The sequence below is a fragment of the Pseudoliparis swirei genome, chromosome 14 (assembly GCF_029220125.1).
Source record: "Pseudoliparis swirei isolate HS2019 ecotype Mariana Trench chromosome 14, NWPU_hadal_v1, whole genome shotgun sequence".
Taxonomy (NCBI): domain Eukaryota; kingdom Metazoa; phylum Chordata; class Actinopteri; order Perciformes; family Liparidae; genus Pseudoliparis; species Pseudoliparis swirei.
This window is the reverse complement of record NC_079401.1, coordinates 6,217,244-6,241,879: the sequence shown is the minus strand read 5'-3', so window position 1 is coordinate 6,241,879 and position 24,636 is coordinate 6,217,244. Positions and strand designations below refer to the sequence as shown.

At 49.9% G+C, this 24,636-nt stretch overlaps 1 protein-coding gene across 3 annotated transcripts in view; it reads left to right on the top strand.

The window, feature by feature from the left end:
• nrp2a (neuropilin 2a) overlaps positions 1-24,636 on the top strand; it is a 52,153-nt gene that overhangs the window by 24,861 nt on the left and 2,656 nt on the right. Inside the window, exons 6-17 of one of the 3 annotated variants that reach the window (XM_056431009.1) lie at positions 424-593; positions 1,183-1,338; positions 7,049-7,193; positions 8,742-8,917; positions 9,070-9,249; positions 9,331-9,475; positions 14,254-14,334; positions 14,531-14,632; positions 17,521-17,786; positions 18,287-18,383; positions 19,954-19,986; positions 21,883-24,622. In XM_056431009.1, the coding sequence (XP_056286984.1) occupies positions 424-593; positions 1,183-1,338; positions 7,049-7,193; positions 8,742-8,917; positions 9,070-9,249; positions 9,331-9,475; positions 14,254-14,334; positions 14,531-14,632; positions 17,521-17,786; positions 18,287-18,383; positions 19,954-19,986; positions 21,883-22,160 (1,829 nt within the window). In that variant the 3' untranslated portion in view covers positions 22,161-24,622. Of the gene's footprint in view, positions 1-423; positions 594-1,182; positions 1,339-7,048; positions 7,194-8,741; positions 8,918-9,069; positions 9,250-9,330; positions 9,476-14,253; positions 14,335-14,530; positions 14,633-17,520; positions 17,787-18,286; positions 18,384-19,953; positions 19,987-21,882; positions 24,623-24,636 lie in introns of those variants that run through there. The other 2 variants (XM_056431007.1, XM_056431008.1) reach the window with 2 other exon arrangements.

The following is a 24,636-nucleotide window of genomic DNA, read 5'->3' as shown; positions in this document are numbered from 1 at the left end:
CTTTTCCTACCTTTATGCTATTTAAATCTTGGCGCTCTCTCTCTCTCTCTCTCACCCCCTCTCGGTGTAGCTCGCTCTCTCCTCAGAGAGCACCGTTTCTCAGAAGCAGACTCCGACTATTTTCTTATTTTCTTTCAGAATATAAATTACCTTGGCCTCAATTTACCTGTGCTCACCTGTTGGGCTGCGTTCCGTCTCCCTTTGCCCTTTCTCTGACTGGATGAACCTTTTTCATCTCTGTCTTCAAGCTCTCTAATTTCCTGCTTAGATCTTCCCTGTCAGTCTAAAAAATGTCTTGCACCTGTCAGACATTGTAGTTTAAAGCTCCGTTTTTCCATCTCCGCCGTAAAGCCGCGACGACAAACATACAGTGAACGCTCCGCTTTCTCGCCCCCCGCCCTCTTCCCCTCGTCGCCCCACCAGCGTTCCACTGCAGCATGGCGCTCGGCATGGAGTCGGGGAAGATCAGCGACGATCAGATCGCCGCCTCGACGACCTTCTACGACAACCGCTGGTTGCCGCGGCAGGCCCGCCTCAACAACGGCGACAACGCCTGGACGCCTTCAGAGGACAGCAACAAGGAGTACATACAGGTGAGGTTTGCCCACGCTGAGGAACATCGGCGTTACTTTCACTTCCGACCAATCAGGAGTGTCTCGGTGGCGCTGGAGGAGAGGAGAGGATGCACTGAGGACCGCTCAGAGGAAATAGAGGAACTGTGAACTGATGATAAGGAAGTGCTTCTGCGCTCTCAATCGTCTCTGACTCCGACACACACTGGCCCCAACGCGCCTTTATGCTGACGTAGACACACACACACACACACACACAGGAGAGGCGAGAATGCACCGTGATTGATGACGGCGCTCTCCAGGAATACATCCGAACACTACGCCATTGATCTTTGCTTGCAGCCTTCCTCCCCTTGCACACGACAATGCGAAGATACGCATATACACACACACACACACAAAGACACGCACTACCTAAGCTCCCTCAGCAGTAGGCCACAGTCGGTGTCCGTCCCCTGCTGTCTGTGTGACAGATAGACAGCAGCTGGTCCGTCTCTGTTATCTACATCAGCCCCGAGCCCCGTAAGCCGACACGGCCGCTCTATCACTGCCTTCTATTCCTCCGTTTGAGTTTTTACATGACGTCTCCTCTGCTTCCCCCTTTTTCCAGGTTGACCTCCACTTCCTGAAGGTTTTGACGGGAATCGCCACGCAGGGGGCCGTTTCCAAGGAGACGCTGAAGTCCTACTACGTCACGACCTTCAAGCTGGAGGTCAGCACCAACGGAGAGGACTGGATGGTCTACCGGCACGGCAAGAACCACAAGGTAGGGGGGAAAAAAGAGAAAGCTCTCCTCATCCACGGACATGGACTTTCTCTGACCTTTACACAACCGTCACGACACGTTCGCCAACAAGAGGCGGTAGTGTTCGCCCCAGAGCCGCGTCAACTAGGACTGTTTATGAACCTGAGTCATGACCCCAGTCATGATGCAAGAGAGGGGGGGGAGGCAGAGATTGAGATAGAGAGAGGAGGGAAAGCTGACAAACCAGAACAATGGAGTCCTCTATGGGCTCTTATCTGGGTTTGCTATTCATCATCTATCTCACACCAACGTGCACATGAACACACGTCGGAGGGGTGGTGGGGTGGAGGGGGGAGTCGCACCAGGTGTGGACTGAGCAAGTTTGGGTGGCTGCGTTCATATACGCATGCTTGCGTATGAACGTGCATACGATGCAGGTTGTTGTTGTTGTTGTGCTACGGTAAAGCCGTCTCCATTGGAACTCCTTCCCACATATCTGGACGAAGGTCACTGGGGATTCCAAGCAGCCAAATAGAGAGTGGCAGCGGTGTGTGTGTGTGTGTGTGTGTCTGGCTGTGTGTGTGTGTGTGTGTGTGTGTAGGGTTAATCCACACTCACTTACCCACACAGACCGAAGGCCCCCTTCTGTGTGTGCCAGTGATTGGTTTGGGTGGGGGGGGGTATTTGATGTGGAGATTATTGCGCAGAACGTGGATTTGACTTTATGAGTCAACATCTGTGCGATTTATTAGAACCCCCCCCCCCCCCCCCCAACTTTAAATAACCTCTGGCTGATCTCTGGTCCTGGAGTTCTGTGCGTGTGCGCGCATACGCACATGACGTGTTCCCGTCCGTCCGTCTGCGGCGTGTAATCCGATCCCGTCTGTCTGAGCGAGGAATAAAAACTACTCAGACACTTTCAGGCGGAGATGCGAGCGGTCGCGAAGATCCGCTCTGTTCTCGGCTTTCAGAACGCGCAGCGTCCGGCGGGAGGGAGCAGACAGCGTAGATGCGATTAAATACGCACCATCTGTTTGCGATGATCGCGAAAGAAAAAGCCGGCGTGGCGTTTACTCCATCGCGCGTCGGGGGGCTATCGCTTTGTGCGTCGAGGATTTATTGTGCGTTGACATCCTCTGATGTATCACACGCACATCTCAGATGACAACTTGACTTTATGCATTTTCGCAGACAGTGACGGATGGATTGGATTCCGGTTCAACATTTTTTTCCGATTTATTTGCAGTTTTTAGCCCGACTTCATGATTAAATAGTTCACTGTACGGCCGGGGTTCTCCTCCCGTCCCCGCCGGTGTTGCGGTTGAATCTTCCGTGACTGCTAATCCACCAGTCCTGTCGCACAAACTCCCAGTTAGCCCGTCCTAAGCCCCCAGAAGAGCCCTTAAGTGGGTGAAACTCAAATCTCACCAGGGGGTCCGTAATGACTGGGATTTGGCTCTTGCAATTGTCATTTAACAGTGAGCAGTGTGGCTTTGGAAGTGTGTGTGCGGCGGGCGGCGTTTGCGGAAGGTTGCGCCGCATCCGATGTGAATCACCCGTGAATATAAAAGCATCGGCCTGGCACTTGTTTGTTATTTATTGTCAAGATTCATGATCTCATTTGCCGCGTTAACAAAGAACAACGGATTTAAAGCCAATAAAGGAGTGTGTGACACAAGCAGAGGCAGAGAAACTGGAGAGAAAAAAAAGAATGGCATTCTGGGAAAAAGGCCCTTTTTTTAAAAATGTATTTTTTGTACAGAAATTAAAGTGCTGTCGGAAAAGAGAATAACACCGGCGCTGCAGATTGCAATCACCTCAGTCACACCAGCACACAGGCGTGTGTGTGCGTGTGTGTGTGTGTGTGAATTTACTTTTTTCTACTCTTTTTTTTTTGCACACCAACACGTTTTCAGTTTGACACCCATGCATGCGACTTGTTAATTCTAAATCACACTACTCTCATGTGCAGCTCATTACTTGATGAGACGTGTGAACACTAAGGAATTGCACATCACTCTCACACACACACATTAACATTAAAGCCACACACTGTCATTCGTCTGTGTGGAAAGTCCCATCAGCCTCTGCGCTAACCACGCATTGTTTTACTAAAAAGCATTGTGATGCTGTGCTAAAACACACATACATACACACACACACACACAAAGTAACCTGGGGGGAAAAAACGCCCAAACAGCAGTTCAGGCTGCTCCTCTATCACACTGTCACACACCCTCATACAGATATGTTTTTTTTTCTTCAAGCTAATGCATTAAACCAACTTTGACAGACTTGGACATAAGGTGGTGTCAGACAATTTCTAAGGACCACTGCATCAAGCACACACACACACACACACACACACACACACACACACACACCGTTATCACGTCTTGGAGCCAGGAGTGGAGAGTGGCCAGCTGGAACCAGTTCCCACTGTCAACATCTTCATACCGAGAACGAGGGAGGGAGAGAACGTCTAGAGCAAAGATGGAGGGAAAGAAAGAGGGGGGGGGGGGTAGTGAGATGGAGGGAATAACTAGAGCAAAAAGACAGGGGGATGAAGAGTATAATCGACAGAGAAGGATTCTGGGATCGAGGGAACAGCGGAGGATGACAAAGCGGCCGGGAAACGAATCATGCCTCGTGCAGAGCTTCTCCCCGCGGTGCCATCATCATCAGCTTGAAGAGAAACACCGGCAGAGGACGGAGACGTGTGACACAGGGTTGAGAGAGAAAGAGAGGGATGGAAAATGAATCGAGCTCCGATGTGTACATCTATCCACACCTTCATTTTCCAGAGAACTCATTTTCTTCGTTTTTGACGCACACAAGTTTCCTCTTTGCTCTCCCTGCTGCTCCAGAGCTGTAGATGTGTGGCGTTTGCTACCTTTCACGGTGACCTCCTTCTCCAGATAAGTTTCAATAGTTAAATACCCATGGTGCCTGTGTCCCGCCAATGTCCACACGAACGAGTCTGGCCGACCTCACGCTGCTGTGGGTGTGTGTGTGTGTGGGTGTGTGCGGGGCTTCGTTATATTTTCACGACTCTCCACGCCAGGAGACATAATCTGACAACGTTAATTATTCAAGCCGGCTGGCCAGCCTGTCACGTTTTGGCTGACACGAATGCAAAACAACACGCCGGTCGTCGGGCAGATTACAGCGGTGGGAGCTTCGCCCACCGACAATACCGGCATTCATGTCCCACTCCGAGTCAAAAAGTAACCACGTTATCTACAAATTGGTCAATGAGCAACCATCTGCTTCCTCTGGTCATTAACCTTTAACCTGAGAAGGAATGGGCCAGGGGTCAAATGAGCGACCTCTCAGGTACCTTGACAATAGATTGGAGGAAATGGAGGAGACAGAAGAAGCTGCCTGACGACTTCTCATTGGCCTCTGGCGACCGAAAGACAAATGGAAAGAGCCTCTTGTGAGCCAACCCTCAGTGAACAAACTGTTCTTTTTGTGTCCGTATCGTCGGCCAGATTCTCTGCTTTTATCCAAAGATGAAAATAAAGCGAAGCAGCAATATTGTAATGCACCAGCTAATGGCCTTTTAGTGATGACAGGCCTCTTTAAGACCGGAGCATTGGATATTTCTGGGAAGTAGTGGACTAATTTTATCTCGACTTTTCCGAACTTGACTTTTGAAACCTGGATCACATCATTTATTTACCTGAGAATTTAAAGCTGTTTGTAACATTATTCAGATTGGAAGGGATATCCTGGCGGTTAAATGATGATGTTTGTCAATTTCGAAACTTTCCCGACCACAATTGATTGAAGAATGGAGGAAATACCATGAGTTTAGCCTTATTAAGAGATAAATACTTCCCGTTTGAGCGATGCATCTGTCGGTTGTTCTCTCCTCCGTACTCGCCACCACTCCCTGCCTCCTCTTCCACATTCCTCCGCTCCCATTCAGTCATATCTGCTGCCCTCTAGTCAACTTCTTCTTTGTTTCCACCCCTCTCTCCATCTGTTTTTAACTACTCTTCCATCCCTGCAGTCATTTTTCTTGTTTTTCCTGTCTTTTCCATCCGTCCGCCGTACCGCCGCCGCTCTTTTGTTTCTCGCGAACCAAATATCTGGGAGCAGTAGAGCCGCGTCGGTTTGTGTGCGAGGCCAACCCTCCATCACACGCTCGCCTTTGTGTGTGCATGCGTGGGCGTTTACATAACCCCCATAAGAGCCCGCATCCACTGTTTGGCCCCTTAGGTAAACATCGCAGCCGTCTGTCCTCGATCCAGCAGCAGATACAGCCGAGATAGACTTATCTGTCCAAACACTCACGCTGCTTTGTATTACCAGTGTCAGCTCCACTTGATTAAATCAGGCCATGCCCAAAATCAAATGAAACCCCTCGAGAAGGATTTTGAAGTGATATCACTTCTATTCCCACTGATTATGGAATTTTTGGAATTTCTCTCTATATTTTTTTGGCATGCGCCAGATAGGGATTTTTACAATTGGGTCACTTTACCCTAATATATGATCTTGAAACTCAAAGTGAAAATCTCGCATTTCTATCACTTTAACTGGAAAACAACATCATAAAAATAAGGAAATGCTGAGGCTCCGGCAGCGGGCTGTGGTTTGATCATCCTGTGCTTGGATTAGAGGAAAAAGAGAAGTCATGTCGGGGGATCTTTTTTTAAGAAGTGATGCCTTTTTAATCTTTAATTCAGCTGCTTGTCACAGTTCTCTTTCCGTCGCGCGTCGGGGCTCTGACGTTAGTCAGTGTGGCTTCTGAGAATAACGGTCGGTCTCCTATCAGCCGGCTCGGTCGACCACAGACGGAGTAAATGACACTGAACAGTCGGTCACTGAAAAGACACTTCCTCTGCCAAGTGTGTAGCATGTGTGTGTGTGTGTGTGTTCCTGTGGTTTCATGTGCCTTTTGTGTGTGTGGTTTCAGCTTGTAGCTACCAACAAGAGGAAGTAAGGCAATATGGGTGAGAGAGGACTTGTGCAGAGATATAGAATAGATGGAGGTGAGATGCAGAGGGGGGCTGGTGGGTAGAGGAAGTTATTCTCAAATGTAGTTGTGCTTACACTTGTGTGTCGGAAAGATGGGAGAACACATGTCTGTTATTGAACCGCCCCATCCAACGGCCTCGAGCATCATGGGAATATTTTTTTTTTATGGTTCAAAGCAGGAAGTAACTTGACCACCCTGGATACATTTGCTCTGCGACCCCTGCTGCCCCACCCCGCCGCTTCAGAGTAAATGGAAGGAAGGGAGTGTTCGCGGGGAATGTTGATGCTTCGGGAAGGTGATGTCACTCACATCCTGCCCACCTGGGGAGACTTCCTGCGTCTGGCGGCCAATCGAGTTTAGTCGTGTCAGGTCATGTCTCCCGCAGCCTCCCACGGTCACGGAGGTGTACGGATGTTGGTGTGCGAGTGAGCAGAGAGTGTGTGTGTGTGTGTGTGTGTGTGTGGGAGAGAAACCCTCCATCCATCGACTGGCTTTCCCAGCCTTCCAGCGCCGACCCTTTGACCCCAAAACACATCGACAGCTGGGCTGGTGACATTGGATCCGTGTTTGGGTTGTCTCTGCTTTGTCCGGCCTGCCACTGTGTGTGTGTGCAGCCGAGTGAAACCACGCACTGTGGGTGGGTGTGTGTGTGTGAGAAAGAGAGATAAGACTCACACCGACATGAGCAGTGCATCTCCTTTCTGACAGTAACCTTTGTTCGTCTCCTCTTCGCCTTCCCAGGTTTTCCACGCCAACACAGACCCAGCCGAGGTGGTTCTGAACCGCATCCCGCAGCCAGTCCTGGCCCGGTTTGTCCGCATCCGACCGCAGACTTGGAGGAACGGCATCGCCCTGCGCTTCGAGCTCTACGGATGCCAGATTACAGGTGTGTGTGTGTGTGTGTGTGGGGTGTGTGGGGGGGAACAACTTCTCCAACCTTTATTTGGCCTGAAGAACGTTTGACTCTCCAGAACTGAACAGAAAACAACAGCAGCTTTTGGTTCTTGTTCAAAGGCTTTTCAGATCATCGGCCATCTGCAAACAATAAACTCCCAAATGCAAAAAACAGGAACACACACACACACACACACACACTCTCTCACACGTACTTGACTCTTTCCCACACTCCCACTGCAATCTTTGAAACATAAAAAAGCCTCCGGCTAATTAAAGGAAACTCTATTTTTCTTCTCGGAGGCACCGCCAATGCCATTTCTTCTTCACCGCTCCGTCTCCCCCGGCGACGCCTCTTTCCCCCTCTCATGGCTTCAGATGCTCGTGTTGCAGAGCCTTCTTCGCCCTGTGAGCTCCTTTATATTGAGGAACGAGTTCCGATCAATCATTCATGGCTTCCCGTTCACTCTTCCATCAGAAACTGCGATTCGCCTCAGCCTCAACAGCTGCTATTGAAATAACTATTAGCTCTTACAGTACTGGTACACACACACACACACACACATACACACACATACACACACGTGCGCACACACAGGCGGGCTTCTAAATATAGCAGATGACCTCAAAAGCATGCTCACCCTTCGAAATATACACAGACACCACCCACCGACACACACACTCAAACACACACACACACTGTGCCTTTTATTCATTATTTACATCTCCTGCATTTGCGGTGACATAACAGCATGAAACTTTGATCCGTGTTCTCTTAAACCGTCAGCACAACTAACATCTCCCCATCTCCCTTCCTCCTGCCCTCTTTTCCTCGAGCTCTCTCTACCTCTCCACACTCACCCGCCACACTCACTCTCTCCTTCCCCCTCCGACTCTCTGTCTCCGTCGGAGTCTCATCTTGCTCTCCTCCCAGCTTCCCCGAGCCGTCATCCTCGTCTCCGACTTTTTTTTCTTCTTCTTCCGCTCTCTGCCTCCCGACTCCTCTCTCTCATACCTCTCTTATCCCCTCAATCCTTATTCCTCCCTCTCACAAACTCCCTCTGCACGTTTCTTTTTCAACGCCACCTGCTCATCCATATCTGGATGAGCTTCATTTCCAAGTGCTTTTGCATGTACGTGGAACCTTCCCTCAGTCAGGGAATGTTCCTAAAAATGTGAACAGAGATGCTATTGTAGCGAGGACACAGAATCATATTTAAGAAGTTTGTGTGAGATTGGGAAGGGCACGAATGCAACGCAGGGGAGTATACTGATGCTTTTATCTCACTAATGGCAGTCTAATTGCGTAGATATAACATGAAGCAAGAGTGCTGCGCTACACTTCTCTTTCCCTCCAGTTCCTTACCTCAGTCTCCGCTCTTAATGCTCAGTGACCAGCAGTGCAATCCTGTGGCGAAGCTTAACGACTCCCAGGTGGAAATATGTGTAACAGAGTGCACGTTAGCTCGTCGTTGACTTCTCCATCGAGCCGCGTTGCCCGAGGTGGAGGTTAAAGTTGTCTCTGCACTTTCCCCTCCAGATGCTCCGTGTTCAGACCTGCAGGGCCTGCTGTCCGGCCTGCTCCCCGACGCACAGATCTCCGCCTCCTCCAGCAGGGACATGGTGTGGAACCCCGGGACCGCCCGCCTGGTGGCCAGTCGCTCCGGCTGGTTCCCGGCCCCCGCACAGCCCCTGGCCGGAGAGGAGTGGCTTCAGGTAATTGCACTTCTTCGACATTTTGGCCGCGCGTTTCCGTCGCCATTGGTCCATGTTTAGAGCGAAATGCGCGAGACAAACGTCTGGCCGTGGCGTCATTCGTTCAGGGCAATCGTCGCCGTGCCTTTTTGATCCAAATCTGATCTCCGCAGGTGGACCTCGGCGTGCCGAAGACAGTGCGCGGCGTGATCACCCAGGGAGCGAGGGGAGGAGACGCAGGAAGCGGGGCGAGCACAGACAACCGGGCGTTTGTCAGGAAGTACAAAGTGGCACACAGCCTGAATGGGAAAGAGTGGAATTTCATCATGGACAGCAAGACCAGCCTGCCGAAGGTGGGTAGCGACGACACCCCCCGCCCCCTTTTATACATAAACAGTTGAGATGACATGTGTTTTTGTGTATTTCTTGGACAGATATTTGAGGGGAACACACACTACGACACCCCCGAGCTGCGGCATTTTGAGGAGATAGTGTCCCAGTTCATCCGACTATATCCAGAGAGGTGGTCTCCAGCAGGAATCGCGATGAGAGTGGAGATACTTGGCTGTGACCTTCCAGGTAGGACATTCTAGTGTTGCGTATATGACAGGGAATCATTTTACATGTGATAACTTCGACACTATTTCAGGCTGAATTTCTTTTTTTTTTGGCGCCGTAATGAAGTGATCCGAACTGAACTCGACGGACCTTTTAGGATGGTGGGAAAGCGAGGCTTGCATTTGATATGCATGAGTCTGCCAGAAGTGAAGAGTCGGAAGAAGGGCGGGGGGGAAGGGGGAAGTCACAGCACCTCAAAGGTTAAGAACTTAAGATTATGAGAGATCGTTTCACCTGGAAAATAAATTTTACAAAAGTTGGCTACAACAAGTGCTCGCATCAGCAGGGAGTGGAGAGGGTTCGGTTTGCAGGAATGCATCCCGGGAGAGAGAGATGGGGGGGCGGGATCATTTGGTTTGTTCACTTTCCAGCATGGTCTGTTATCCAGATGTGAGGTAGAGCTGGAGAAAATCACACACACAGGCGACCGCATATGGACTCCTTACAACTCCCTCTGTGCCTCAACAGGATGACTGTATGTCTTTACAGCACAACATGTCCAGCACTGACACACAATTACTCTTCACACACACACCTTAGCCTCCGTTGAGGTGATTAGTGTGTGTCGGCGGGCGGGTTTGTGTGCTTGAACTAGCGCTGACGAAGTGCGCTTGCTCTCTCATCGAAGAGAGATTAATTATTTACTCTGCTACGAGGAACTCTAACTTTGACTTTGGCGGCCCCTGTGGACACAAGGGGTAGTGTTTTCGGAGCACCGGGGTCACTGTGCCTCCCTTCCCTTCAGCCGGTCGCTGCCGGAGTCTGAGGTTGATGATTGAGTCTGATTTCAGAGCACATCGTTATTATCACGATCATCAAACACGTGCTCTGGAAGGATGTAAAAACGTATGTCGGGTGGTGATAGAGCACACCATGCTTGTGAAAGTATTTACTTTAGCTGAACACTGTGGGAATGAAACGGGCACAGAAACGGCCGACTATGGAAACAGAACAACAGAAGCCAAACCCCCGTGGCGAAGGATTACGACCTTTTTGCACAGGGGTGCTTTTTATCAGATGGTGTGGAGGCTTTTGAGGGAAACGCGTCAAAGAAAACTGCTGCTGAGGGTCACACATTGTTCACCGGCTCAGCAGGAATAGTGAATTACTGCTGACATCCTGCACATCGTCGACTTCCTTGAACAGCCAGACTGTTCGCTTCTTTCTGTCCTGCCCTCTGTTGAATGTATTCATCAGAATTAAGAGTTAATTTATTATCATGTAAAATAGCAGCGGCAGCCACCGTGAGGCGGGTCTCTCTCCTCATTGCTACACATGGTTGCAGTTCTGTCTTTTCCCAGCCTGAGGCCCAATGCGTGGGACTGTAAATGTGTTTGTTCTCTTTTTTTTTTTGCCGTGCCTCCTCTCCTCGTCCTCCGTTACTCATCTGATGTTGGTCTCGACTCCTTCTGTTTCACCGTGTTGACGCACAACTATCTTTCTCAAACACACGCACACGCACACGCATTCTCAGCCTCTAAAGTCACTATTTATCTCTTCTTTTTTCTAGTATACATGCTCCAAAAATGCCAAATGTATGAGCTCAGGAAAGACAGATCTGTAAAGAGATTACAATTTAAAAATAATAATAAAAAACAGTTGTAACTCACACATGCACAAACACACCTGTAATATACTATATATGTGTGTATATATATATATATATATATATATACATACATACATACACATACATACAGGTGTCTCAGCTTTACATTAATGTAAATATGGTGGAGGGGTGTGTGTGTGTGTGTGTGGGTGTGAATGTTGATCTGAGGACTTAACCCCACCCACCAGAATATAAAACAATGGCTACGTTATCTTTCCCATCATGTTCTTTTGGGGTTTGTGAGTGTGCGTGCATGTGCACTCATTTCTTGATGTGCGTGTATGTGTGTGTTTGTGTGCGTGTTTTTGTGTGTGTGTGAGTCGAGGACTGCCGAGCAGAGATTTACTGAAAAGCTTTCTACATAATTAAAGAATTTTTTTTCTTCTCTTCTTTGACATATCGCTGAGTCAGATTATTTTGGAAGGGAGCGATGTCTTTTAGCAGAGAGCTCTTTCCACCCCCTGTACGTGTGTGTTTATGCTCGGTGTGTGTGTGTGTGTGTGTGTGTGTGTGTGTGTGTGTGTGTGTGTGTGTGTGTGTGTGTGTGTGTGTGTGTGTGTGTGTGTGTGTGTGTGTTCGTGTCTGATTGTGCGAGCATGCGTGTATGCATGTGCCGCTGCAGTGTGCGTTTGCATGTGGTGAGTGTGCGCCTCTATTATCTGTGCCAGCAGCCTCCCCTAGGTCCAGTTTTCAAGAGCCGGTGTCTCGTCCCGTGCGTGGTGATGACTTGCATCGTCACCTGCAGCAATAGACACATTATGTAAGACAACACTCCGCTGCAGAGGGACTTCTCCTGCACTGCAAGGCCTCCTCTGCTGCGCATGTACAGCACGGCCTCCTGGCGGGCCTCCTCGTGCAGCTCCGTGCCGTCGCACACGTCACGGGCACGGCTCCGGGGCGAGGCGGGCGGTTCGCATACGCTCGCTCTCTCTCCGTCTCACGCAAACATTCGCATAAGTCAGGGTGCCATTCCCATTGCCCCCGACACCCCTGTCACACCCCGGAAAGGTCGGCGTTTACACTGTGACAAGGCCTGACCTTTGAGAGAGTGCTGGGGAGCTGGGTAGAATCTTAATGTGCTGCACCGTGCCGTTTGTGTTTGTGTGTGTTTAGTGGTACGCACACATTTGGGGGACGCCGAGGTAGCGTATAGGCACTCGGTTTATTCTCCACGTCCCCGGTCCCGAGCATCAAGCGGAGAACGAAAAGGTCAGGCGGAAAGAAGAAAAAAAGGGGGCAAAAACAAAAGCGAAAGCGATATAATTGTACGAGATGGAGCCCGAGGTTTGAGGAAGAGGGGTCGCATTCGTTGCCTTCCGCTTCCCCCGGTGGGTCGGCAGCGATAAGATAATTAGGCAGTTGATGACAGGGAATAAAGGACGTGACATTAACGCTGGGTTAATGTCAGAAGCCATCGCCAGCTGTGGCCGGGCCCTTTCATGTCGGCCATTCCTCCAGCTGGCGCGCCGTCGTGCTCATTTCCACAGGAAGTTCCGTTAAGCGGATCAATTGTGCATCACGCGGCGTTTGTTGCCCCGCAGTGCCTTTTCATGAAAATAGTTGTCATGTAGAAAGACCGGTTGGATGCTCTAGGATCGGCACTAACAGTCAGCAGAGAAAAGTGTGCTGATGGATCCATGTGTTTTTTTTATTTCTTCTCTTTGCTTTTTAAAAATGTCTTTTGCATGCTTGTTGTTTCTTTTCCAAATGATCCGCTCTGTCTCGCAGGAGATCTTCAGCCGTTTAGGCCTCTGAGTTGTTTGGCTTGACATGAAATGGAACATGACAGAGACCGCAAACAAAGCAATGTGAAATATAATATGCTCAAGAAGCCACTTAGCCGTTTCAGGCGTCTTTAATGTCGGTTAAATAAGAAAGAGAAGCCAGGGTCATGTGTTTGTGGCTGCTTATACAGCCTGGTTAAACAGACAGAAACATCTCAGTTAATTCACATGATATATTTGGACCTTTTCAGTTCAGACGCGACCCAAACCTCAGCGTAAACGTCCACAAAACACCAGCATTGACTCATCTGCTCCTAATAACACGGGGCTTTCTCCTATTTCCCATTTCAACTGCTCAACACCGCATGTGCGATGCATTTTAATGAGCAAAATGTGAAACCTCGGTGTGCTGTGTGCCTGTCCTTCTGATTTACGGTCGCTTAAATAGATGTTAAGGGCGGCGAGAAAAAAACATACGTTTAGCTTTGCGTTTGCCCTCCCTACTTCTGAGCGCGCATGAGTTATAGAGTGAGCGAAACACATACGATCGTTCACACATGCACACAAGAAAACAGTGGGAAACGTGTGTGTGTGTGTGTGTGTGTGTGTGTGTGCTCCGTGTCCTCCCTGACAGCCAGTGAGCGGTCCCAGAGTGTGGTCATGCTGTCCAAGGGGAGTTTGTTAGTCACGTCCATCCATCAGCCTTAACCCCACTTCTTGTATGTATGTGAATGTGTCTATGAGCGTGGGGACATGTGTGTGTCTGCATATCTGAGTGAGACACAGACGCCGGAGCACCCAGACACAACATGACAGGGCCCCCCCCCCCCCCCCCCTTGGGTGCCCTCGGGCAATCTGTCCCTGTGTCTCTGGCACTCTGGGTGGGATGGAGACAGGAAACAGGAGACGGGACATCGAGTTAGTTTTGCGCGATGACCTCACGCTCTCTATAATGACATACAGCACACTGGGACCTGGTGTTTGTGTGATGAATTCTGGGTAAAAAATTACTTTCGCTTGGCTCGTCGGAGAAGTTTCAGTTTGGATGCAGTCTGCAAACTCGCCACTAGGTGCTACCAAATCCTACACACTGGCCCTTTGATACGAAGTATAAATTAGTTTTCTACGTAATGTGTTTGCGGCCTAAATATAAGCAGAATGGAGGGTTATTAAAGTTCATAGAGACATTATACCTCATTACTTCCTGCTCCTTTCGGCCTTTGTTGCTTATCACTTCCTCTCACTTCTGTTTCCCTCGGCCCTCCCTCACATATGGTTCCGTGGAAGGAGAAACTCCACATAAATAATCCCTCAAACAAACACGATGAATGTGTCCGCTCCACAGCGACCTAACATGCGGGGATTGTTTCACACACGTTGAACTGTGGCGTGTTTGTTTCCCACAGAAACCACCACGCCGGCCGACACCGCCACCCCAACCGTTCCCGCTGACATCGACACCTCCACCGTCCCCTTCTCGACCACAGGTGAGCCCGGGTAACGCCGTACGTGGCGTGAAAAGAAACCGCGGTTTATGAAGCGGTAACGGAGAAGACGAAATCCATTCTGTAAAGCGGCTGTGAATGATCCTTTGATCCGAACTGGCGTCTCGTACCTTTTTGTGCCCTTTGGCTCTGGCGCTCACTCTCTCGCCGCCCTCCTCTCTGCTCTCCGCCTCCGCAGTAGACACGGCGTCATCCGACAGCGTGTGCGACTTCGACCACGGCCTGTGTGGGTGGACGCACGACCCCAACTACCCGCTGCTCTGGTCCCTGCACAGCCACGGTGAGTCTCCCCCCCCGTCGTTCACGTGAAGACGTCGTCTGGTTCGCAGAAGGACTCGGGAGCTGCTTCGTGGGGGTTTTCCTCAATGCAGCGAGCGTTTGATGGACAGCGGCCTGCAGGGGCTGTTTTACTAACAACACTGTGAGCGGCTCAGGTCGACGACCGACATCTGACATTTAATGTTGCCGTCCGCTTCTTCGCTGCAGAGCAAAGGAGAATTTCACGTTGGTTTATTTGATCAACTTCACTGAGTTCAGACGAGACGCTAATTAGATGGAGTCGTTCTCCTCGTGCATCGCCGTTGAGTTCCTTTTTAAAATTTGATGAGAATAATTTCCTTGAATTGACACCAGGCTAATTCAGAAGCGTCGTCATCGTCGTCTGCCAGCCGAGTCGAGGGAGCGAGAGGCACTCGCACGTGACCCACAAACCGGTCAGGACGCGGTAGCTCCAGTTCAGTTCAGAGCGGGAGATTCCAAAGAAGGTTATTCCCAGCTGTCCGTTACTGCCCCTCCATCACCGCAGGCACATCCCAGTTGATGCTGTGTCGGCTTCCATCTACTTAGACACTAGAAATAATGATTCATTTCCCTGTCATACATACAGCTTTGGGCGTGTGATTAAAAACGAGAGAAGATGTATACTGCTGGGTTTCGGCTGTTTTACTCCTCTATTTATCATTGTTCATCGGCAGGGTGAGGGGATTCTCGCCCCGACCTGGTTTTTAAAATTCATCGGTTTCGGGCCAAGTCTCCATGAAAGATTCCGCATTTCTCCAGCTGGAGAGAATTAAACGAGAGGCTCAGCGAGTTTGTGATGTCACCGGGGTCGTGTTCAGCGGGGGCAACGGATCTCACGGCAAATGCTCCTGAAGCGTGACCGATCCAGGTCACAGCCATCTTTGACGGGGGAGCTTCAAAGCGGCTTCTTTCATCGCGGCCGGATTGGAAGGGGCTGCCCCGATTAGTCCGTTTTGTGGCTTTCATGTCTGGAGTATCATTTCCAGCCGTTTTGACGAGCCACGCCGGCCTTTGATTCTCCCTGCCGGGGTCAAAGGTCAGGAATCCCAGCCAACACAGGATCATTATTTCACTGCTATCAGATCACTTTTTAATCCTCAATAGAGTTCCCTTTTCTCCCGGGTCTCCCATGATCTCCTCACCTCCTCACCTCCGTCATGAAACCAATTATTAGGGCACAGAGGTGGAATTAGCCACCATGTGCTGTGATATTTGGCTTCATACAACCCCCGCTAGTAAAAACATCCTAAATAGGCTTCACAGATTGAAGGTGTGCCTCTCGCTGCAGCACGCCGCTGTGAACTAGATTAATGATGCTCTGTTGTGCTGCGTACAGCAGGGCGGTTTCGATTATGAGCCGTCTTGCGCGACAATGGGGGGTTCGCTGCGAGACGCCGGGAAAGAAACACCTTGCGGAGTCATAAATAGGTTTCACTTGCATATCCTCCGTAGGCCTATCCACATGAAGTTCACACGGCAGAAAACAGTGTCATCTGCATCAACGGACACACACACACACACACACACACACAGGCACATTCCAGGACTGCAAAGGGCCAAGGGACACACTGTCACACACTGTCTGAAGTGTCACACACAGGCGAGTCTGGGCGTATGGCGAGCAGAAGGGAGCTGTCCAGTCGGAGGAAGATTTGTCCCACCAGATACCGCTTGTCGGATCTGCTGGAAAGACCACACACACACACACACACACACACACACACACACACACACACACACACACACACACGCGCGCGGACACAGCGAAAAGGTTATTGACCCAGTCACTCAGTAAGTTGAGCACGGCTGGATGCCACTGCACGGTGCTTTTGGATGAAAAGCACATGCTGTGTTAAAAGATAAACATCGTGGTGTTCCTGGGAAACAACAAGAAAAAAGTCACACTAAAATCAAATTAAAAACTACCTGTATGCTCCCTGATTTGCCCCGGACAATTTTTGCCTCACTTGATAGAAAGGCACGTAGCTGCTCCGACACACACCTACACACACACACACACACACACACACAGTTGTACATGATGAAGCAGGTGATTTAATCTGCAGATTGTTGATGCTGGACATTTTCCCACCGGGCCCACTTAAGAAATTCTTCACCAGACGCCTCGTGGAGTCACTCTCTCACACACGCACTCCAAACATACTGTCGGCCCGCCGATCTCTCACAATGGAATTCATGTCGGCATCCAATTTGCAAGCTAAACATCCTCCGGTGTAAACAAATGGAGCGGCGTGGTGGACTTTTCCGTTGCTTAAGTCATTTACCTGGAAGGGAATGAAGAGAAATAGTCCCCGAGGGCGTTGGCAGGAGTTCTGATAGCATGACGCTCTCGCTGTGGCTATTCTTCTGCGTGTTTATGTTGGTGATTTCCCTATTGTTTGCCGGGCCTATTGTGTGTTGGTGATCCCGGACCTGTTCGAAACTGGTGATTCATTTCTGTTTTTCTTTGCGATATCTGTAATTGTGTGAAAACGTAGCGTACATGTGTGCATAAGGCGACATATAAGCCCGTGTGTGATGATTAATGACGCACACAGAATACGTATGGGATCATTCCGGCAGCATCTATTTATAAAAGTCTACGCATCCTTTCAAATTGTTTTTTTTTTATTGCCTCGAGGGCTGAAATGAAAACCCATTAAATCTGGCTTTTTTTCTCTCTTTCATTTGGCAACCAGCAAACTCAAGGTTTAAACAAAGCTCCGCTCATTTAGTGTTTACAATTACTGAAACAGCTCGCATGCATATTGTTGCACTTGATTCATTATATTCCTGACTTTATACAAATCTGTTTGGAGAGAGTTTAACACTGAACCGACCCCCCCCCCCCCCCCCCCCCCCCCGCAGAGCTCAACAGCTACCTGTACATGGACGCCAGCTTGAATACGGAGCAGCAGGTAGCCCGCTTCGTGAGCCCCGTGGTGGCGGCCGACACGGGGCCCGTCTGCCTCCTCTTCTCCTACCAGCTGTTCGGGGAGGCCCAGGGCCACCTGAGGGTGCTGCTGCAGGACGGCCACAACGAGGAGGCCGTGCTGTGGACGCTGAAAGGCGATCAGGGCCCCGTCTGGAGGGAGGGGCGCACCATCCTGCCCCGCTCCCCGAAGGACTTCCAGGTAGTTATAAACTCATCGAAATAAATGCTATCTTTAAGTGTAAATACTGAGAGAGAGAAAATCAATATCAGTCAGATTATGTCTGCTTGATAATGTCTTCATATAGCTGGGTCAGACCCTTTATTACACGGCTCAGCACAAAGAGAAACACACATCTTGGGTTGGTTAGAGCGAGGCACATTCGTCTCGGGGGTTATGAAAGCATCACTTTCAATCTCTGTCACCGTGGGCCAGGTTCGACTTCAAAAGGAGCCGTGTGATTGTTTGGAGATCGTTGTGTATTTGTCCGAGACGTCACAAGCAGTTAATGTTCTCATAAAAAGAGAAGAGAGTGTTGCACGTGTTGAGTGCTACTTTAAAATGACCGGCACCGGATCCCCTGGTGTGTCCTCGTTCTCAATTCTCTTCCCCCCCCTCCCCCCATCCCCCCGTGCTCCCTTCATCCGTCTTCCTCTTCTTCAACTTGTGCCTCCTCCTCTTCTTCCCCTGTTTCGCAATAGGTCATGATGGAGGGTTTCTTTGCGCACGGCACCAGAGGACACATCTGGATAGACAACATCCACATCAGCTTCAGCACCCTTCTGAAAGAGTGTACACGTAAGTACACGCACGCACACACACACACACACACACACACAGACTGGGACAAACTGTATGTATGCAATTCCATGCAGAAAAAGTAAAGAAATCTGTATTTGAACTCCCCCCCCCCCCCCCCCCACACACACACACACACTTCTCATCCTTCATTCAAGGCGCCGTCGCCTCATCAACTCGCCCCCGCCATCAATCTTCCGTTTCCCTTCCACCTCCTCCACTTTTAGCCCGCAGGTCCTTGAACAGTGGCACACGTGAAGTGATAAACACCCTCGATGCTCCCTCCACTCCCTCGCCCTCACATCCCAGTTTCAGAGACAACCTCTCCTCCAAAGAGCCGACTGAAAACCGAATACAGAGATGAAAGGAGGAAGACGAGGAGGGGAAAGCATTTATCCCTCAAAGAAGAATAGTCAAAGTAGGCCATAAACACCCCGTGGGCTCCGGCGATGCTAATCTATGTTTTAGTAGATTCCTCTTCTTGCCTTTCTCTCGTCTTCCTCCGTCTCTCGTGCTCGTATTTGTAAACGGAGCTTATCCCGAGCGGTCAGAGGGAATGACGAGACAGGCGGTTTTCCCGAGCAACTTTCCGGTTGCCGACGCAGCCTCCCTAATCTGGCCCGAGCAGGGGCTTCGGAGAGGGTCTTAGACAGATCAGAGACCGAGCCGGGGGTTCACTGCCGTCATCGCTTCTGACTGATGTCCGGTGCACTTTGGAGCTGGACCGGGATCGGGGAGCAGGCGGAGTGTCGTTGGGGGGAAAGTGTGTGCGTGTGCAAAGGGCTCCGCGCTGCTTTTCCAGTTGTATCCGTCATTATTTTTTTGTGCATGCGTGTGTTTTATGAGCCTAGAGAGAGGCTGCTCGGAAGGCAAAGATGACAACCCAGCTCCCCCCCCCCTCTCCCCATCCTCCCTCTCCTGCCTCCATGCTGCTGCGTTTCTTCCTTCCTTCCTTCCTCCCTTCCCTCCTTTGCCACTCCCAGAGCATTCTGGGATGTTGCTTATCACCCAATGCAGTGGAGTTTTTCACAGTGATGTTGGGGTTCGAGCCAAAAGGCGCCGGTTCCCCCCCGCCCACCCTTTTTCTCTCTCTCTCTCTCCCTCCCATCCGCCCCCGACACACACACACACACACAGACTCGTACTGATACACACTAAGACACACACACACCAGTTTTTTTGTAGTGAAGGTTCTGCTCTGTGCATTTGCAGCAAGCCAAAAAACCTGCCCTCTCCAGTTTAACTGGACTCAACAGATAAGCAACTTTAAATGCTTTAACTTTTGAACACATAGCAAACACACACAAACACACACACACACACACACATGACCATCTCAGATTCCCAACTCACACAGTGTTTGAAATTGCATTCTGGCGAAGGAGCCGAGTAAATGCCATAACTCATATGAGTTATCTGAGGAATTAACTTAAATTTCCCCAGGAGGACTTTAATAGTATTGTGACATTTATGTGACATTTGGCTGACTTTTCCCTCATTTTTCCTTCATCTCTCTCTCTCTCTTTCTGTTCCTGTCTCTCTCTCCCTCTCTCTCTCTCTCTGTCCTCAGAACCCTTTGCTGCTTTTTCTCCAGAAAACCCAGGTGAGTTTGACTTTGTGATGTCACTTCCTCCCTGGTCTTGCTTCCTGCCCTTTGGTATGCACTAGCCTGGTTTTTTGTGTGTGTTGTTGCTTGGTGTCACCGAGTCGTCTCAACCCCTAAACCAGTCGGCCCAAAGCGGTCGACGACACAGAAGCTGCGTCTGCAGGAGTCTGCCGTGTGATTCCAGATGAATAAATCTGCATTCATCATTAAGGCTGGTGCCTCGTGGCATCAGCAGCAGCATGCCGGCATCACCAAACACATACTAAACCCCTCGCTCGAATCGTCGTTGTCATATTTGCAAATACCAAAATGACAGTAGATTATTTCACAAATGTGCCGTTGCGCACCAGTTTTACCTCGTCAGTCTCCGTGGAAACAAAGGATTAGTCTCAAAAGGGCAAACTCCGCGTGCTAAATCAAGCGCACCTCATGGAGTCGGATGTTTGAAAAGAGCTACGTATTCTCTGTTCTGTGTGAAGGGTTTTAAATATCTGACTGCCTCGTGAAAAAATATTTAGAGCTTCCTGGGGGACTCTATGAGATTAATGTTAGTGTTTTGGCATCTCATAATGTCTTCCAATAAGATAAGAGCTCGGTGGTTTCACTGCGAATGTGATGTGTGTGCATTTCTCGGGCTTCTCGACTCACCCGCCTTCACACACACACACACACACACACACACACACAGTCACTAACCCTTGACAAACGTCCACCGACACACACATTAATAACACCCCACACACACACACACACCAGTGTCCCAAGTGATATGCAATCAGATAGAGTGACTGAGCAGCGGCAAGCACGGGTGTCTCTCTCTCCCCTCTCCCTAACTCGGCTCTGTCTAATGAGTGTGTGCAGTGTGAAGTAGCAGCAGCACTCACCATTTCCCTCTGTAATTATGTGACACGGTCCAAAAATCTGGATGTATTCAGCTCTGCTTCATTTTCCCTCGTTGAATTTGACGTTCTCCCAATCTTACACCTCTCCCCACAAGTTTGGATGGTGCGTTTGGGCGGTGTTTTTTCATGTTTTTCGATGTCTTTAGGGGTTTGTTTTTGCATAGCAGTCTTGGATAGTGGAATAGAAGCTTCTTGGAAAGTGGTTAGTGGTTGATGGGGGAGGGGGGGGGGGGGTTCAAGCCAGGGGCAGCAGTGTAGAGGATCTGTGGAGATGGTCTCCAAGGAGACGGATCTTGGCTTGAGGAGGAGAGGACCGGCCACGAGGCTGATGCATGAGAAAGAGAAAACAGGATAAATTATGTACTCACAACAAATCTGCCATGACGAGCCAGCTAAATAGCAAATTCTTATCCGACATCAACTGCGAGAGCTCTGGAACGGTGGATTCCCATGTGGCGTCCGTCTGACTGATCCCTGCATGGTTCTGAGACTTTATCACGGCGCCGTTTGGGACTTCCTGTGCCAGTGCGAAACAGGAAGAGGATGCTCCTAAATTCAATGTGTGTGGGTGATTTCATAACTAATCATTTTGGCGTTTTTATTTCACACCAAGTCATTCCATCGGAGCTTTTGGAAGAAAAAAAATCAATGTCATTGAATTTGACTGGATCAACCATTGGACTGAATTCAAACCAAATCTCTTGATGATCTTGGTGTGAAAGCGTGTCCTCCAACTGCAGCCCAAGCTACATGAGCGAAATGGATGCATTTTAAGTTTTGACTTTTTTTTTTGGCCTTGGAGATTTTTCTGTAAATTCTTCTTTTTTTTTGCAACTGGCATGCTTGTGCATGCTCATATATGAGGTGCACGCCTGCTGTCCGTATGATGAAGATCAATCGGCATAGAAAATAGACGGTTAAATGTAGAAAATAAACAAAGTGCCACTCCTCTCTGTTCCCGCTGGCCAATTATTCTGTATCTCTCCACCAGGGGGAGGCGTTCCTGTGCCTCCCTTGCCCATCCACTGGTATTACATTATGGCCGCGGGGGGCGCCCTCCTTCTCCTGGCGGTGGCCATCTTGGTCAGGGCCCTCTGTTGCTGCCGGCAACACCTGGCCACCAAGAAGAGCCAGCTGTCGGTGGCCTATCACAGCTCCTCGCAGTGCTTCCAGTATTCTAACTGGTCCTCCAGTATGGCCGCCCCAGGGGTGGAGCCAGTCCTGACAGTGCGGCTGGACAGCCGGGACCGACACCGTACCCTCTGCTGAAAAGAACCACTTAGCCGCGTTGTGTTTGGCGGAGCAGGACGCCAACTCGTGACGTCGGTGGCAGCGGTGCCACAACACTGACAGGACATCCTCCCGGCCAACCCCTCCCTCATTTAGTTTACAGTCGCAAGGGCGGTGATGAGGACAGTGGGCCCCGAAACTGCCGCGTGGACATTTGCAAAGAAACACTGTGCCCTCTCGCTCTCTCTCTCTCTCTCTCTCTCTCTCTCTCTCTCTCTCTCTCTCCCCCTCTCTCCAATGGACGTAGCTTTGGTTGCTGTTCGTTTGCTGTTGACATTTCGCACTATGTTGCTCCCGATGAGTAAGTTATTTACCCGAACAGCTTTTTCTCGAACCATCGGGTACCAACTGGCTCCTCATAACCCCGGCGGTCCTCCTGGAATGACCCCAGCATGGACAACACACACATACATGTGTGGGCTGGGAAGAGAAGCTGCTTTCGGCCGCGAGGGCCAGCCAGAGCTGCCAAACCACAGGCTAAAACAAGACCCCAGAGACATGAGGAGCTCTGCAGTGCTGCAAGAGAAAGAGAGGGGGGGGGGAGGGGGGGACTGTAAGGCTGAGAGGCATTCAACATGCTAGCTGCAGAGATGATCTGACGAGCCCCCAGAAAATAAAGCTCCCCGGTATCTCTGTAATAACAACACGAGATAGCTGTGATACGAGTAGTGCCAAAAGTGAGGGGGTTGCATCGGAGGAGGAAGAGAAGTCCGTCGTCCATTGTGCTTTTTCAACAGAGCATGTGCACATTTAAAAACAAAGGAATGCATATCCATCATACTTTAAGTCCTGCATCACAAATGGCGATAACCAGCTCCCTTTGATTGAACGTCTCGTCTTCTCCCGATAAAGGCATCAGTCAGTGAAGGATGCAGCCGTCTTCAGTGCTTAGCGTTTCATCTTGATTCTCTGGCGTAATAAAGCACGTTGTTCCCATTCACGCTCCGTGCCACCCGGTCCCCGCCGTTCCCCGTGTCTCGGAGCTGCCCGGATGAAACTTGTCGTGATTTCAGTGGGAAGTGCGCTTGTTGTTTTTAGGGCTTGTAAAGAGAGCACAGCTGTCTGCCATCACCGTCGCTGTCTTGATTTACACTCCTACAAATCCCCCCATTGCCGCTGAACCAGCTGGAAGGCATAACTGCCGTGTGTTTCTTTTGTGCGATCCGAGACATTATGAAAACCAGAGAAGGGCTCCAGTTTTTAATGGCACTTCCTCTAGTGCCACGAACGCCTATTAACAAAAAGACGAGACAAAGCGAATGCACTTCTTGCTCACGTTTAACATACGTGGGCTCCGAGAGCCTGTTTTATTGTGAAATCTCTCAAAACTGTGACTTGAGCTAAGACAAATTGGCAGCAGTCTCTCTCTCTCTCTCATCAGCCGGTGCAGAGCCGGTGAGATTGGACACGAACTCGGTTTAACACCCTAGATTGAATGAAATTGAGGTCTTCGCTCTGTGGCTTAACGGGCCGCGCTTTCGTGATCTGTCACACCAGCAAAAAAATCCATCATCCGCTCGCCTTTCAGCTCAGCAGAATGCGCCTCGATTTGTTGCCACAATTTAGTAGCCGCACTTCAGAGTGACGAAGAAGTGTTTTTTGGCACGCTCTCGCTCTGTGCTTTTAAATCAAGAGGGAGAGAGAGAGAGGAGGGATTGGACACCCGACTCGGTGCCATCTCGACACCATTACGCTCCAAGCCTCTAATAGTTGTAATTAGTTAATGGACAGATACCATTTATTAAGGCTACGGTAAGCACTTCCCCCCCCCCCTCCCTCCCATCCGCCGCACCTCCGACCGCCCAATCAGCTGCCAACTTCGGTTGCCCCCCGGAAACGGGATTAATAACGCCATCGGCCGTCAGAGGCCTCCGGAGCGAGACGTGCGCCGTGCCAAGCAGCCACTCCCACTCCGGCGCGCTTGCCAAAAAGAAGCGAGCGCCAAACACACACACACACACACGCACGCACACGCAGACACACACGAATGCACGCGCGCGCACAAAGCGGAAAGAAAACTTGTATAAAGTAAAGTACACTTGAGCTTTTTGGCTCAACTAAAGTGCCGCAGTCAGGGCTGGTTCTACCACACTTCTAATCCTCCCGTTCACACACCCGCATACATATCAACGTTCAGTTCACGGCGCGTCGCACAGAACGGAAAGACAAGCACTACTTAAATGTTGTTGCCGTTAGTTGTTGTTGTTGTTTTGTTTATTTCTTTCGTCATCTTACTCGCCACTCTTAAACTTGACGGTGACAGCGTCGATGATTTTAATGGCGATAACGATGAGTGATGTTAACTATTTGATGGTGTTTGCATCTCTATTCACACGGAATGAACAGTCTTATACCACCAGTATGCTATGTGATGACTGTGTGTTTGACAGGAATGTATCATAATGATCTTTCTCTATTAATAAAGTCATATTTTTCTATTATTCCCAGACTCGTG